The sequence below is a fragment of the Vipera berus genome (assembly GCF_964194415.1).
Source record: "Vipera berus genome assembly, chromosome: 3".
NCBI lineage: Eukaryota > Metazoa > Chordata > Lepidosauria > Squamata > Viperidae > Vipera > Vipera berus.
In genome coordinates this window covers 188,732,493-188,746,285 of record NC_138204.1, presented here as the reverse complement: position 1 = coordinate 188,746,285, position 13,793 = coordinate 188,732,493, and the positions used below count along the sequence as shown (strand labels likewise).

General features: G+C 35.8%; 1 protein-coding gene across 1 annotated transcript in view; it reads left to right on the top strand.

Moving 5' to 3' along the window:
* Positions 1–1,786, top strand: part of MMP16 (matrix metallopeptidase 16) — a gene marked incomplete at both ends in the record, with an annotated part of 169,740 nt that extends 167,954 nt beyond the window's left edge. Inside the window, one exon of the mRNA XM_081322723.1 lies at positions 1,452–1,786. Coding sequence (XP_081178849.1) covers positions 1,452–1,786 — 335 coding nt within the window. The remainder of the gene's footprint in view (positions 1–1,451) is intronic.
* Positions 1,787–13,793: the final 12,007 nt, after the last annotated feature.

The following is a 13,793-nucleotide window of genomic DNA, read 5'->3' as shown; positions in this document are numbered from 1 at the left end:
CTTTGTTCTAGGTTGCTTCTCTCTTTGGTTAGTTTCCATCCGTTGCTTCTTGTCCTGCCTTCAGGTGCTTTGGAGAATAGCTTGACTCTTCTTTGTGGCAGCCCCTGAAATATAGTAGTGGTTCATAATCCTTCCATGGTGACATACCAGAAAAACAAAACAGTTGTGAGCTTTCATATTAAAATGGATATTCCAATACCCCAGTCACCAAGACAATATTTTTGCACTCAAATAAAATATTGTAAAAATTGTTTGAAAGAAGCCTCTTTGATTTCAGTGGAAGTTATACTTAAACAATTTGGAAGGGTGCAGAAATCTGAATCTTGGAGAATATGTTGAGGGATATATTTCCTTTCTCCTATCTCACATCTTTAAAGCCTCATCATTCAAGCCCAACTGATAAGCACATTAAAAATGGGGAAAAGATTGTGTCTATTGCACCAAAATAAAATTATTCCAAAGCAGCTTCACATACATTCAATTTTTAAAAGATAATGAAAATTATTTAGTAGCCAAATTAAATTGTTTTTATGTTCCTGCATAAAATTACAAACCAGTGGTGCTTAATTTGAATAGGGAAAGAAGTGATTAAAACAAAATAAAGATTTGACCTCTTTATCATTTGAGGGCAAAAGCCTATTGTTTATATGTCTGTTATATTATTGCAATGAATTATTGCAATTTGTCAAATCATTATTATTTTTTACTACCTCTCAATTATAAGAGACAAAGTTACAAAGTTGGATAAAACTCCAATGGTTTGCATTCAGTTGATAAATAACAGGAGACTGTTTACCCATTGTGACAGTTTGTTTCATACTGGATTAGTACCGTTTTTCTGCTGAGGCAGTAAAAGCTTTAAAATTTTTGGCAGGGAGGCTGATTTCTGCAATTAGGCACCCTTTGTAATTGTCCTGGTTTGCTTTTGAATGATCCAATTCGAGCTCCCTACTGAAGATATGAAGCTGTGTACACCTGTTTTGTGTTTCAGAGTTCATTTCAAAGATGATGATGCAACAGGGAAGAGATTCAGGAGGGTGCGAGCAACTTAACTAACTCACTGCTATAATTTGCAACAACCGACCACTATTCCTCTGCTCCTTTAGCAAATCGGACTTAAGTTATTTTTAAGTGTCAATTTAAAACTGTATTTACCTTAATTCTTCCATCATATTAGTCATGACTCAATCAGAATTGTAATCGGTGCACAAGCAGTTTTATTTTATGGGAACAAAAGAATTTTTTATGAAAAAAAAAGTTTCACAAAATTGTAGACACTGTACAGCATACTAAAGACAGTGTATAGAATCAGGAAGCTCTGTCAACGAAGTAGGAAGAACTTGTATTCATTTTCAAATTGTAGTTGTAGCCTCAGTTTCAGTAGGTTCTTTTATTGAGCAATGTCCAAATGTTAATTCATTTAAATAACTCAGTATATTGTTTCTAAATAGGCTTCACGTATTTCTACAAAGGCAAAGAATACTGGAAATTCAACAATCAAATGCTCCGGGTGGAACCGGGATATCCCAGATCTATCCTCAAGGATTTTATGGGCTGTGATGGGCCAGCAGACCAGGACAAAGAGCGACACAGCCCTCAAGATGATGTAGACATTGTCATCAAACTGGACAACACAGCCAGCACTGTGAAAGCTATAGCCATTGTCATTCCTTGCATACTGGCCCTGTGCCTCCTTGTCTTGGTTTATACTGTGTTCCAATTCAAGAGGAAAGGAACACCCCGCCACATACTTTACTGCAAACGGTCTATGCAAGAGTGGGTGTGATGTAAGGATATTTTTCTTCTTTTCTCCCAGGAGTAGTGGTAACATGAAATCCAACAAAAGAGCTGTTACGGAGTTTCCTACCAAGGAGCAGGCCTGTCTGTCTCAGCCAGGGATGATCTTTAAAATCCAGGGGGCTGCTTGTCCTGCACATGAGTGAGAATTTTCTCCAGTAGGAAGCTTCAGTCATACACAGTACCTGCCATTTCTCCAGTCCTTCGTCTGTCTTTGTCATTCAATTCCAGCCTTTCCTCTGCACGCTCAATATACCCAATGCAAAACAATCAGGATATTCATAAAAAAGAACATTATGAAAAAAGAAGAATCTCTGGCATCCCAGTTGGGTCTTTCTTTCTTTCTTTCTTTCTTTCTTTCTTTCTTTCTTTCTTTCTTTCTTTCTTTCTTTCTTTCTTTCTTCTATTTGAAAGAGTTCTGCGTGATGTTAAAAAAAAAGAAAACATATAAGCATTTTTTTTAAAGAGAAAAGATAGAGCAACTAAAACACAACAATCACAATGGAACTTTCAGGAAGTGTGAAGATCCAAAACAGCTTTGTCTCCAAAGAGGATTGCTTTCTGTCAGCTACAGATATAGTGCTATACTCCTGCACATAATTTTTATCAAGTGGGAGATCAGGATTACATACAGGAATTCTGACTGTTTGGACAGCCATTTTCCAACAAACAAGGGGCCAAAATATCTGCAATATAGTAACAGCCTTAATAATATATTCATTTTGTGTTTTATACAATTGTTCAGAGCTATGTCCTCAATGTTTTCACACATTTATATTCATCACTATATTCAGAGAGTATTCTTTTTACTGATTGGTTTAGCTTTTATTAGTTTCTTCCCTCTCCACTTCCTCTTTTCTCCAGAATTGTATCAGACAAGTTAGTCCCAGACTTTCCATAAGCCTCTCAGAAACCTTATTTTGAAACCAGATTAGAAAGCAGCAAGTTCCAGAAATAAGAATGCAATCAAATAACATTAAAAGTTACTGAGAAACATAAGACTGGTGTTAGGTTTATATAATCAGTGACTCTTTGAGAACTATCAGACCAGTTTTCAGTGTGAAAAATAATATTGATTGAAATGGTAATAGTGCACAGATTCTGCTTTTACCTAAAGGTAACACCCTATAACTCATAAACCAGATCTACAGAGCCCTCAATGGCATTGCTATCTTCTCCTATCACTGTTGCTTCTAATGTGTTTCCAGGACAAAGTAGGTAGTCTGGGCTGGCACATTTTCTTCTGATACTTCATGGTAGCATAATGAAGAGGAAGCCAGAATGGGTTTGGCAGTGGACGGATAACGGAAGGCAGTTGTTAGCCCTGGGATTGAATAAGCCCATCACAATTCTAGACAGAATGCCGAAATAACAATGTAGGTTATTTTTAGTAAATAGCCACATTGGAGATAGTAAAATAAAAGGTAACTATGGATTTGCCAGTTGATTTCTAGGTTTATTTATTTATTTTTATTGTCATACTGAATGTGTAGTGACAGTTTTCAACATTGCCTCCTTGTCTTCAGCTGGTGCTATGCCAAGCCATTTTATCAGTCTCCCACGTCTCTGCTGCTCTTTTTCTCCCAACACTATTGATCTCATTATTGGTAGACCCCATGGGTCCCATTAACAAATAATGAGCTTCCCTTACACTCTTGAAAAGTGGGTGTGTGAACTGTTGTTGATTCTTTTTTTTAAAAAAAAAATATCTGCCAGCAAACATGGCAGAGCACTTGATGAATGGCATTATGTTCTTATCATGCAAGTGACCTTTTCTTTGGTACTGTGCTTGGAGGACCATGCATCGTACCATTGTGAACCGCAGTAGGCAGAATGGAACACTTGGCTGCAGTTTGGCTGGAGACAGATACATATAATTTTCAGCAATTCAAAGACCGTATGCTAGCAGGAGGCAATACTGCCTATGGATTACATTGTCTCTGCTCACTAGTTTTGTGGGGCTTTTTTGTGCTGAGCTCTGTTGATTAGAAATGACAGCAGTATAACAGGGATGAATATAAGAGAAAGAGACGCTGCTAGAAACAGTCCTTCTATCACATTACCTTCAGTTTTCATAAAAGCGTTGGTCCTTCTCCAGCCTAAGAGCAATAGGAAAATGGGGTTTAATTGTGGGACTAGATGGAACTCTTCTATGTAACAATTGGCTTCATTTTTATTTTTGAAAAAGCTTGTATTTTTAAGTTTTTTGAAATATTATTCTGCATGAGTACAGAACTTGCTTTTGATTATGGACACTTATAGGCATAGTTAACCCTATTAAGGAGAAAAGAAAGCAACATCTGATACTGCCTGTGTGCTGTTTCACCTTCCCTCCTGTTCACGAGATGTGGTCATTTGGTATTCGTCTTACTTCTCAAATGGTTGGCAAGACCTCTGGCATTTAGCTGTGCACTAAATCATGGAAAGAACCCAGGGGACTACCTGGCATTATGTCATCTTATGTAATTTTATGCTAACAGCAGTATTGTCATTTTCATGTGACCTGCAGAGCAGGTTATATATTAATATTTTTTCCTAGAGAAAGTCAGCAACTGACAGACCTCTTTTATTGATTTTAGGAGCTGCTTCTCGCAGTGACAAGCTTTTTACAGTCACTGGGCTGTGAATTTATGAAAAGTGTTCAGAAAGAATGCACCCACTAGATAGATACCTGACTTTTTATGAAAGCTAGGATTCCAGGGAGGTAGCTTTTGATACAATGAACAGCTTGCCTTGAACTTCATTGATCTGTTGATTGTCATTTATTGAGTTAAACATTGTCTTCTGTGAACAAAGAGGAAAAAAATTGCTGTCTGAATTTCCTTACTGTGTACTATTTGATTTCTTTGCTCTTTGACCTTTAACTTGCAAACTGGCACAAGCTGAATGGGAAATAAGATGTTCCCAAACATTTTGGATTGGGACTACATTTTTACAAGAAAAAACAAGCCTAATGTATGTTGTCTGAATTCATCTGTTCTGTTACAGAAGGGCAAAGGGTGAGAAGTCCTTCTAGCTGGAATAGATGCAGACAATATGATCTTATTCCTGCTTAGTTCCCACTGACTCCATTGGGAGAGAATTTTTCAATGGAATGTGCCCAGCATTAGTAACTGGTACAAGGGGAATGGAAAAATTGCTATGTATACATGCACACTCTAATAATGAGCTACAGTAGACAAATTTCTATTTAATTTTGATAAAATGTTTCATGTGAAACCAGTCCTTTCTACATGTGAATTGTTTTAGATGCATTCTAAAATGCATACAAATACTAAAATACTTGAAAACAGCCATCATTGACAAGTATGGGTTCATGTGTGTGTGTATACACAAAAACACACACAAATATGCTATGGTTAAAAACAATTTCTTACTAATTTCCTAATCCACATTACCAAATCATTTTATAGAGAGTGTAAGTATATATACGTATTATTTTTTGGTAATGACTAGCTGGACTGCCTTGAATTTATATTTCTATTGAGTACAGCATGAAGATTAGTATGATTCAAATAAACATGATTTGGGGTTTTGGTTTTTATTCTGAATCGAGGGTTTATTTTGTAAAGAAAAGAGGCACGTAATACAGGATTGCACAGACAACACCCCCATCAGCATAAACAAATTGATGAATGAATGACAGAATGAAAGAGAAAACAATTCTTGGTTTATAGCACATATGCATTGTAAATAGAAGTTTGGAATCTCTTAAAGGTGTGATATACAGTATTCTAACGATTATAAGACCATTATATATCCAGTTATATCTAACTCGGCTGATGGTGCACTACATGACTTATGTATAGTGAACAGATCCCAGAGTTCTCCATTTCCTTACCCTTTCTCTTTCTAAGTGGAAAAAGCATTATAATTTTCTATCAGCAATCAGCTCTGCTACTGGCTAAGATGTATTTTTTTTCCTTTTGTCTCAAGCTCTCTTGTGCTTAACTGCAGATAAAATAATTAAACTATATTGGTTATATTTAACTGTAGCCAATATTTTGGTTTGGAGTTCATCATATGAATGAATCTACTTTGAGTTTGGATCCAATCCATAAAACCTATATGCTATTGCAAGAGATTAAAAGTGAATCTTGATGCTCATATATTAACACAGGTGTTTACAGACAGGTTTGGTGAATATCCAAAACTTTGGACACATCAATTGAAGCTTCCTATAAGTAGTTGTCAGCATTGACTGATCTGTATTTGGAAAATGGAAACATAGATATATTATGAACATTCACAAAACTGACAGAGGGATAACAGTCAATAAAATTGGCATCTTCATGGTTATTTATCCATTACTTTAATATAAGACAACAAACAATATTTATTCCCCTATTCATTTAAATATTTCATTTCTCTTTCAGATTTCCTTTAAAAAAGGAAAGAAGGAGAAAGAACGCAGGCATTTTTTAAATAAGTTGTTGTTAGTTGTGGAGTCATGTCTGACCCATCACGACCCCATGGTCAATGTTCCTCCAGGCCTTCCTGTCCTCTACCATCTTCTGGAGTCCATTTAGGCTCATGCCTACTGCTTCAGTGACTCCATCCAGCCACTTCATTCTCTATCGTCCCCTTCTTCTATTGCCCTCAATCTTTCCCAGCATTAGGCTCTTCTCCAGTGAGTCTTTCCTTCTCAATAGGTGGCCAAAGTATTTGAGTTTCAACTTCAGGATCTGGCCTTCTAAAGAGCAGTCAGGGTTGATCTTCTCTAGGACTGACTGGTTTGAATGCCTTGCAGTCCAAGAGACTTGCAGGAGTCTTCTTCAGCACCATAGTTCAAAGGCCACAATTCTTTGGCGCTCAGCCTTTCTTATGGTCCAACTTTCACAGCCATACATTGCAACTGGGAAGACCATAGCCTTGACTACATGCACTTTTGTTGGCAGGGTGATGCTCTGCTTTTTAGTGTGCTGTCTAAATTTGCCATGGCTTTCCTTCCCAGGAGCAAGCATCTGTTAATTTCTTGGCTGCAGTCCCCATCTGTGGTGATCTTGGAGCGCAAGAAAATAAAATCTGTCACTATCTTTTTAATAAGGGAAAACCAATATTTGTATTTGGTGTAGTTATACAATAGTTTTACAAAAAGTTAAGAGTAATAATGTACAGTGCTGGATATAATATGAATGCATAAATATGGGGGAAAATTGGGCATGCCTTTGTTATAGAAGCAAACTTATGTCACCTTTTCTTCTCTTTTATAAAGCAATCAATTTATATTTTCCCTCTCTACTTGTAAACCCTGTATTTAAATTAATTTTTATCTTCACTTCCACAGACATGGGGATCTATATAAGTTCAGTATAAAGGTGTAAATTTATTGAGAAATTGAAACCTTATGAGATAAAAAGCAAAATATTACATTCCAGAAAAAAATGGATTCTTTTTTTTAAAAAAGACAGATTACTTCACTAAGCTTTTGGTAAGAAATTGAAGAAAATTCCAATTTTAGAAATAAAAAGTAGTATTGACTTTTGAATAAATCCTTTATTTTGAATAAAAATCCAAATGTTCCTTTATAGATGAGACTAACTTCATCACATATAAAATGTGGACAATGAGTAAATCAATGTCACTTCATAACACGTAATATATAGAAACCTATTTTTAATAAACACACCTATACTCATATTGCGCAATCAACGTTGTTAGGTCAGCCTATCTACATAGTTAGCGTGTGCTATAATTATAAAGGGATAAATAGCATGTTTTGTTTGTCATCAACTTTACTGATTTAACCCCCTTTAGAGAAAAACAAATATTTGATACTCGGTTATCTGATATGGAAAAAATAGGATATTACTCCAAATAAGAGCTTCTGAAAATCTATCTCTCTCTCTCTTCTCTCTCCCTCTCCCTCTCCCTCTCTGTCTCTATCTTATTTTTTTAGGGTTTTTTGAGATATTTTTGGCTTAAAGAATCAGAAGAATGTGGTCAAAATTTTGTGAAAAACGTATCTAGTTAAATGTATTGAAATTTTCCATATCTAACTTGATTATGGAAGTAATTAATAGAGCATTCATGCCAATTTTGCCTACTAAAACATGTGCAATAAGTGAAACTAATAAGTACAGTTTTGATTTATATAGTCTAGGTGTATATAACCCAATTCTATACATGTTTGAAATCTCCTTGAGTACATTAGAGTTTTACGTATGTATAAACTGTAATGTGCAGAGTACTACATTAGTTACAATGATTATATTCTTCAAATCATATACATTAGTGGCTGATTAGAGTTTTTTTTATTTGAGGACTGTGAGGTTTCTATTGGATTATCTGCATAGTTTTATTTTACCATACCACCATACTGGTGATTGAAATGATTGCTGCACATCATATAAAACAAGGAATTCATTTCTGCTTTGTTGATAGAAATGTATTGTGCTAATTGACAATCTTGACTGAAGTTTCACTATTCATCATTTTGCAAGTAGACTTACGAATGTCACCCACTGGGAAAAAAAAGATTCAGATTATCAATTAATTTAAAATTCTATCTGTAATATCTGGTGTGCATATTCACTAAGAGATCCTTGTACCTTTAGATTATATATTTGGCCAAACAGCCTATTTTCTAATGTTCTGACATTTTGGGCAACCAGATCAACTAAGCACATTAAGTGCTAACTCCTTTAACAAGAAAAACAACATATAAATCCTTTTAGTAAAAATCAAGCAGATAAAAATAGGAAAGTCTTAATCCCATATACCTTGGAACAACTTTATAGTCATAGATCTATTTTTTCATTAATTCTCTTAAGTTCACAAACTGCAGGAATCTGCCAGACATGGCTGCATGGTAGGCTTACCTTTTAATGTTACAAAGATATGTTTAAAAATTCTAATGATAACTGAATTAATGCTGATATCTGGGTTACATGTAAACATGCTGTTCTCCCTTTTATCCTACTAATTATACTCAAAGTAATTAAATTCTGGGTTTAAATATTTTACTATTATAAACTAAACTAAACAAACTAAAGTTTATTTCTCAAATTAAGTGGCCACTTATTAAACACAAAACCTTTAATTTTTAGTGCCCCAGGTTTTCCATATTACTGGTTTCTCCTGAAAAGTAATCAAATGTAAAATTTCCAGGGCACGATATTGATGTGGCAGGGATATAGATGTAACATTCAAATGAATGATTATTTAATGGTATAAGAATATATAGTTCCAGTTGAGCAAAATTAGTGCTATGATATTCTGTAGGCATATAGAAGATGTGCTACAGATTCGCAAACCAATTAAAATAGAACAAATAAGGACAGAATCAAGTGAAGTGCAAAAGTCCTCAGCATGTTCATTGACATGCATTTTTCTTTTCTTGTAAATTTTTTGGCCATCTGATAAATGATGAAAGTCATTTCCCAATAAATTTTACCAGGTTTTTAAAATGTTGAACTGCTGCTAACATTATTTTTGTGTTTTCCTTTGATCAAATTAGTGCAAGCAGTCTCAAATGGTGAGATATGTCTTTGGGTTCAGATTTCAGCCTGCCATGACTCACACCAACATAAGACTAAGGTAAACACACACACACACACACAGAGAGAGAGAGAGAGAGAGAGAGAGAGAGAGAGAGAGAGAGAGAGAGAGAGAGAGTCTTGAATTACAGAGTTAAATATTGTAGCTTGGTGATTTTTCCCTATATCCTTGTCTGCATGAGGATGGTGTCCAAGGTGGTACTAGCCTGGCATCATTCCAGAAGATAGTCTGAGTCTAAATAATAATAATAATAATAATAATAATAATAATAATAATAATAATAATAATAATAATAATAATAATAATAATAATAATAATAACAGCATACATTTGTATGGGTGCCTTACAGTTTCATCATTAGCTGTTGGACCTTTCCTTTACCTGTCAAACTGTTTACCATTTTGTAGAATTCCATATAGATTTTTGAATATGTACTCACCAGCTTTATGATTCAACAAGCTCTGGCCAGACAATTTGGTAAACATTGACACAATTCTAACTAAGTCTGGGGTTGCCACTTACTTTCACTTTATGACTAAGAGTCTTAGGATAATGTTTCTGCAATGTTGAGATTTCTGTCTTAGCTTTGCTATCTAATCCATATACTGCCAGACTACTCAACTACATGACGTTGCCATGGCCTTTAATGAAGCTTTCTCCAATCTGATCCCCTCTTTAACTCCTCCTCTTTCCAGCTTTGAAAACCTTGTGGATTTTTAGAAACACTGGACATTTTGAAACTTCGGCAGTATATTTTAAGGAATATGGGAGATAGGATATATAGGGCTAATGTGGAGGTGACCTCTTCTTAGCATAACTAGTGTGATCAATCTATTTGCCATTTCTAAGAAAACAACAAATCCAGATTTTTTTTTTAAAAAAATAGACATTCTCTAGGCTCTTCATCTTCAAAACTCAGGAGCTTTGAACCTGATACAAGCCCAGCACTTTCCTGCTATTCATTAAAGTAGTTTTTTTTTTGCAGGCATTTGTAGAAACCTGAAAAATGGTGCCACTTGCTTTAAGAATCACCTTAATTTTAATGAGTAGGTTTCTTTCACCAATGCCACTTTTTCAGTCTTGCAGGGAGATATGCTGCAGTTGTAAAATTCAAAGCTATTGTGAAACATTTTTTTATGTGTGCACAATCCTAATACTTACCTATATGCATTAAATAATTTATAAGCCCAATTCCACAACTAAAATATGATTGTTTCCTCATACCTGATAATTTATTGCTGGTCAGAAATCAGCAATTTCTGGAAGGAATTGATTTCAGAAAGGGAAGTGATTTCCTTTCTTTCTGTTGTCCACTCTCCTGCTTTTAGGTTTTTCCTATATACAATACCGTATTTTCCGGCATATAAGATGACCCGGCGTATAAGACGACCCCCTACTTTTCGTGTTAAATTATAGGGTTTGGGCTAATAACTCAATATTTCACTTCCTGGCACATAATCTGCATATTAACAACTCGTTTAGCATTAGTACCCTTTTTTTATAAGTGCCACGATGTTGCTAAAATAAAAGAGGTAAACTTCATGACCCTCCCAGCCCGTGCATAAAACAGAAATGAAAAGGCTTAAGCCTTTCCGTTCCCAAATACCAAGGTTTCCCCCGAGTTTTGCGCGGTTAAACAAACGGCATTTGCGTATTGTTTCTCCACGGAGCACAAAATTCACCCGAATTAAGGAAAGTGGGGAGCTAAAGAATCTGGGGCTACAGGGAATACCTCTGGCACGACAGGCAACCCTGGGAAACACGAGGACTGTAGCAGCACCCTCAGTTCGCACAATCCGATCCAGAAAGCGCCCGGAGGCTCCTTCGTTATTTCTAACTGCAGAACGTCTCCACATCCCGCCTGCCTTGCCTTTTAAACCCCACCCCCTTTTCCCCTGTAACATTTCTCTGCTCCGCCTGCTCTGTGATTTGCCCAGCTTTGCTCCTTCCCCGCCAAATGGGTGCCTCACCTTCTTTCCTCTGAGCTCTCTCGCTTGGTGTGCTGCCGCTCTCAGTTCCGCACTCCGTGACTGGGCGATTCTTCTGGTCGGCGCGGTCAGGCGGTGCCTCGGCAGGAGCAAAGGTGCTCCCTTCCTACTGTTCAGCGGTGCGCCTCTGGGGACTGCCTGCCCCTCCTCTCATCGGGGACCTGACAGCCAGCATTGGAAGCGCCAGCATGACCAGTCCTAGAGAGAGCAATGGCGGCGGCTGCAGCAGCCGCCCCATGATCTGACGAGAGTTTTCCCTCCATCACCCGTTCACTGTTGGCCGCCTAACCACGGGTCGCCATCGCCTACCTCCATTCACCCAGCGATCCCACCGTCCAGCAGAAAAGATCAGAGAGGTGAATAGTATTTCCCGGCGTATAAGACGACCCGGCATATAAGACGACCCCCAACTTTTCAAAAGATTTTCATGGGTTAAAAAGTCATCTTATACGCCAGAAAATACGGTAATTGTTGAAAAATAAAAACACTACTACCACCACCACTACTTGTATTAGGGCTGCCATACAAAACCTGAAAAAAATACAGTCAGACAGTTGATGGCAGCAAAGAAATACAGCTATTTTTTACCAATTGCTGTCACCTAGTGACCATTTGAATTTCTGTAGCTTTGTCCTGTTTTTGTTTTTGATAAGTGATTTATATCACTTCAGGGATGTTTATCATACTTTGCAAGAAAAAGTACCCTTTTCCAGCAAACCTCTGTATTGTAAGGCATATAATACAAGCAAGAAACTTGAAGGCCAATCAATTAACATCATATAGTAGAATGTTAGTGGGACTTAGAGCACTTAACTAACAGGATTATTCTGATGTGATTCCTTTATGCTTCTAGGGATGAAGAGCAAGATTTTGACCTAGAAGTAATAAATTATCTAATTATGAGAAACCAACTTTCCTCCTTTTTAATTCTACTTTCATGCTTACAGTATGACACCTGAAAATGTATTTGATGTTATCCTTACAGTCAAGACAACAAAGAATATAGGAACTTTAGTAGTAACTCCAACTCATCACCTACCCACAACTTCAGTAAGTTGCAGGTCCTTTTATAGGCAAGTGCAAATAACTAAGACCTATATACCTATGCGTAGAAATATAAACATTTTTTTTTCTTTTTGACTCTACATCTTTTTTACCAGAATTGGTTCAGAGTACTGCAGGTAAACTGACAACAGTCTTTGTGTGTTCCACAAATTCTATGGATTTACCATACAACAGTTGAACAAAATTAAACAACATTACTATCTTCTTCCCAAAACATTTCTCCATTAATTGTTTAATAAATGAAATATTATTCTTTCAAGTACTTTCTATGGACAAACACAATATTTGTTTGTGTGCGAAAGCAAGGCTGACTTAAATGGTGCTAAAGTGTATAATATTAAAGATCATCAGATATAATCAGGCAAATATTTGTGGTGCTTTGAGAGATTTAACAGCACATTTAACAGTGTTTTATTATACATACATTTTATTAGTAAATCAACATCTCATAATGCACTGTTAAATAAAATGGGTTAATTAATCTATGTACCAGTTCATCAAATTATTATTGTTTAAGTCTTTATAATGTTGCATAATTAAAGGTCAAGGGTCATAATACTAATCATATTGCTGTAAATCATTTACATAACTGAGCATTTTTTTAACAAAATACTTATGTTTACAACAGTATAATAACCCGTTAACTGCTGCATCAACCTTTAACCACAAAATAAAAATGTCATATGCTAGAATTGTCTTTTTTGGTTCTTGTCTGGCAATCAAAGAGTTAAGGGCTGTGCAGTGATTTGTTCCTATTTATTAATTTCTATTTATTTTGTGGGATGTTTTGCTTTTATCTGAGGAGGGATTTGGGGTGGGGCAGTTCTCATCTGCTGTAAGTGTCTTAACCAAGGGAAGGGTTCAAATGGCTTTTTATACTATCTTATGTACTTATCATCATTTCATTGTGTTGTATTTAAAAAAACTGTCAATAAATAAGAAAACAGAAAGATGTTTGAAAAGATAATTTTATTTAGCCTGTGTTATTCATCATAATTTGACCCTTAACCCCATTTTTTCTGCAGAATGGTAGTTATATTTTTTTTGAACAAATTTTTTCACATTGAAGATAGTGACACCTTAGTTACATTGTACATGTTCTTTCATGGTCTGAAATGAAATTAGAAGTTCTTTACACAGTGCTAAAAATTCTAAAACAAATTTAGAGGAAGCATACATGAAAAAGGAATTGGTTCAAAATTATCTAGATCAGTATATGAATGTTCCGACTCACAGAGCTCAGTATCCATACTTACCAAACTTTACTGCGCAGAATTATTTTGAATATTAGGATAACACTTATTTTAAATATTTCAGATCCTTCCATCTAGAAGAACTCATACAGTATTTGACTATTTTAGACAATATGAACATTCTGAACCATATATGTCAGAATCTGCTCTGCTACTTGCAAGTTAAATTTGTCTTTGGAAGTTCACGTGT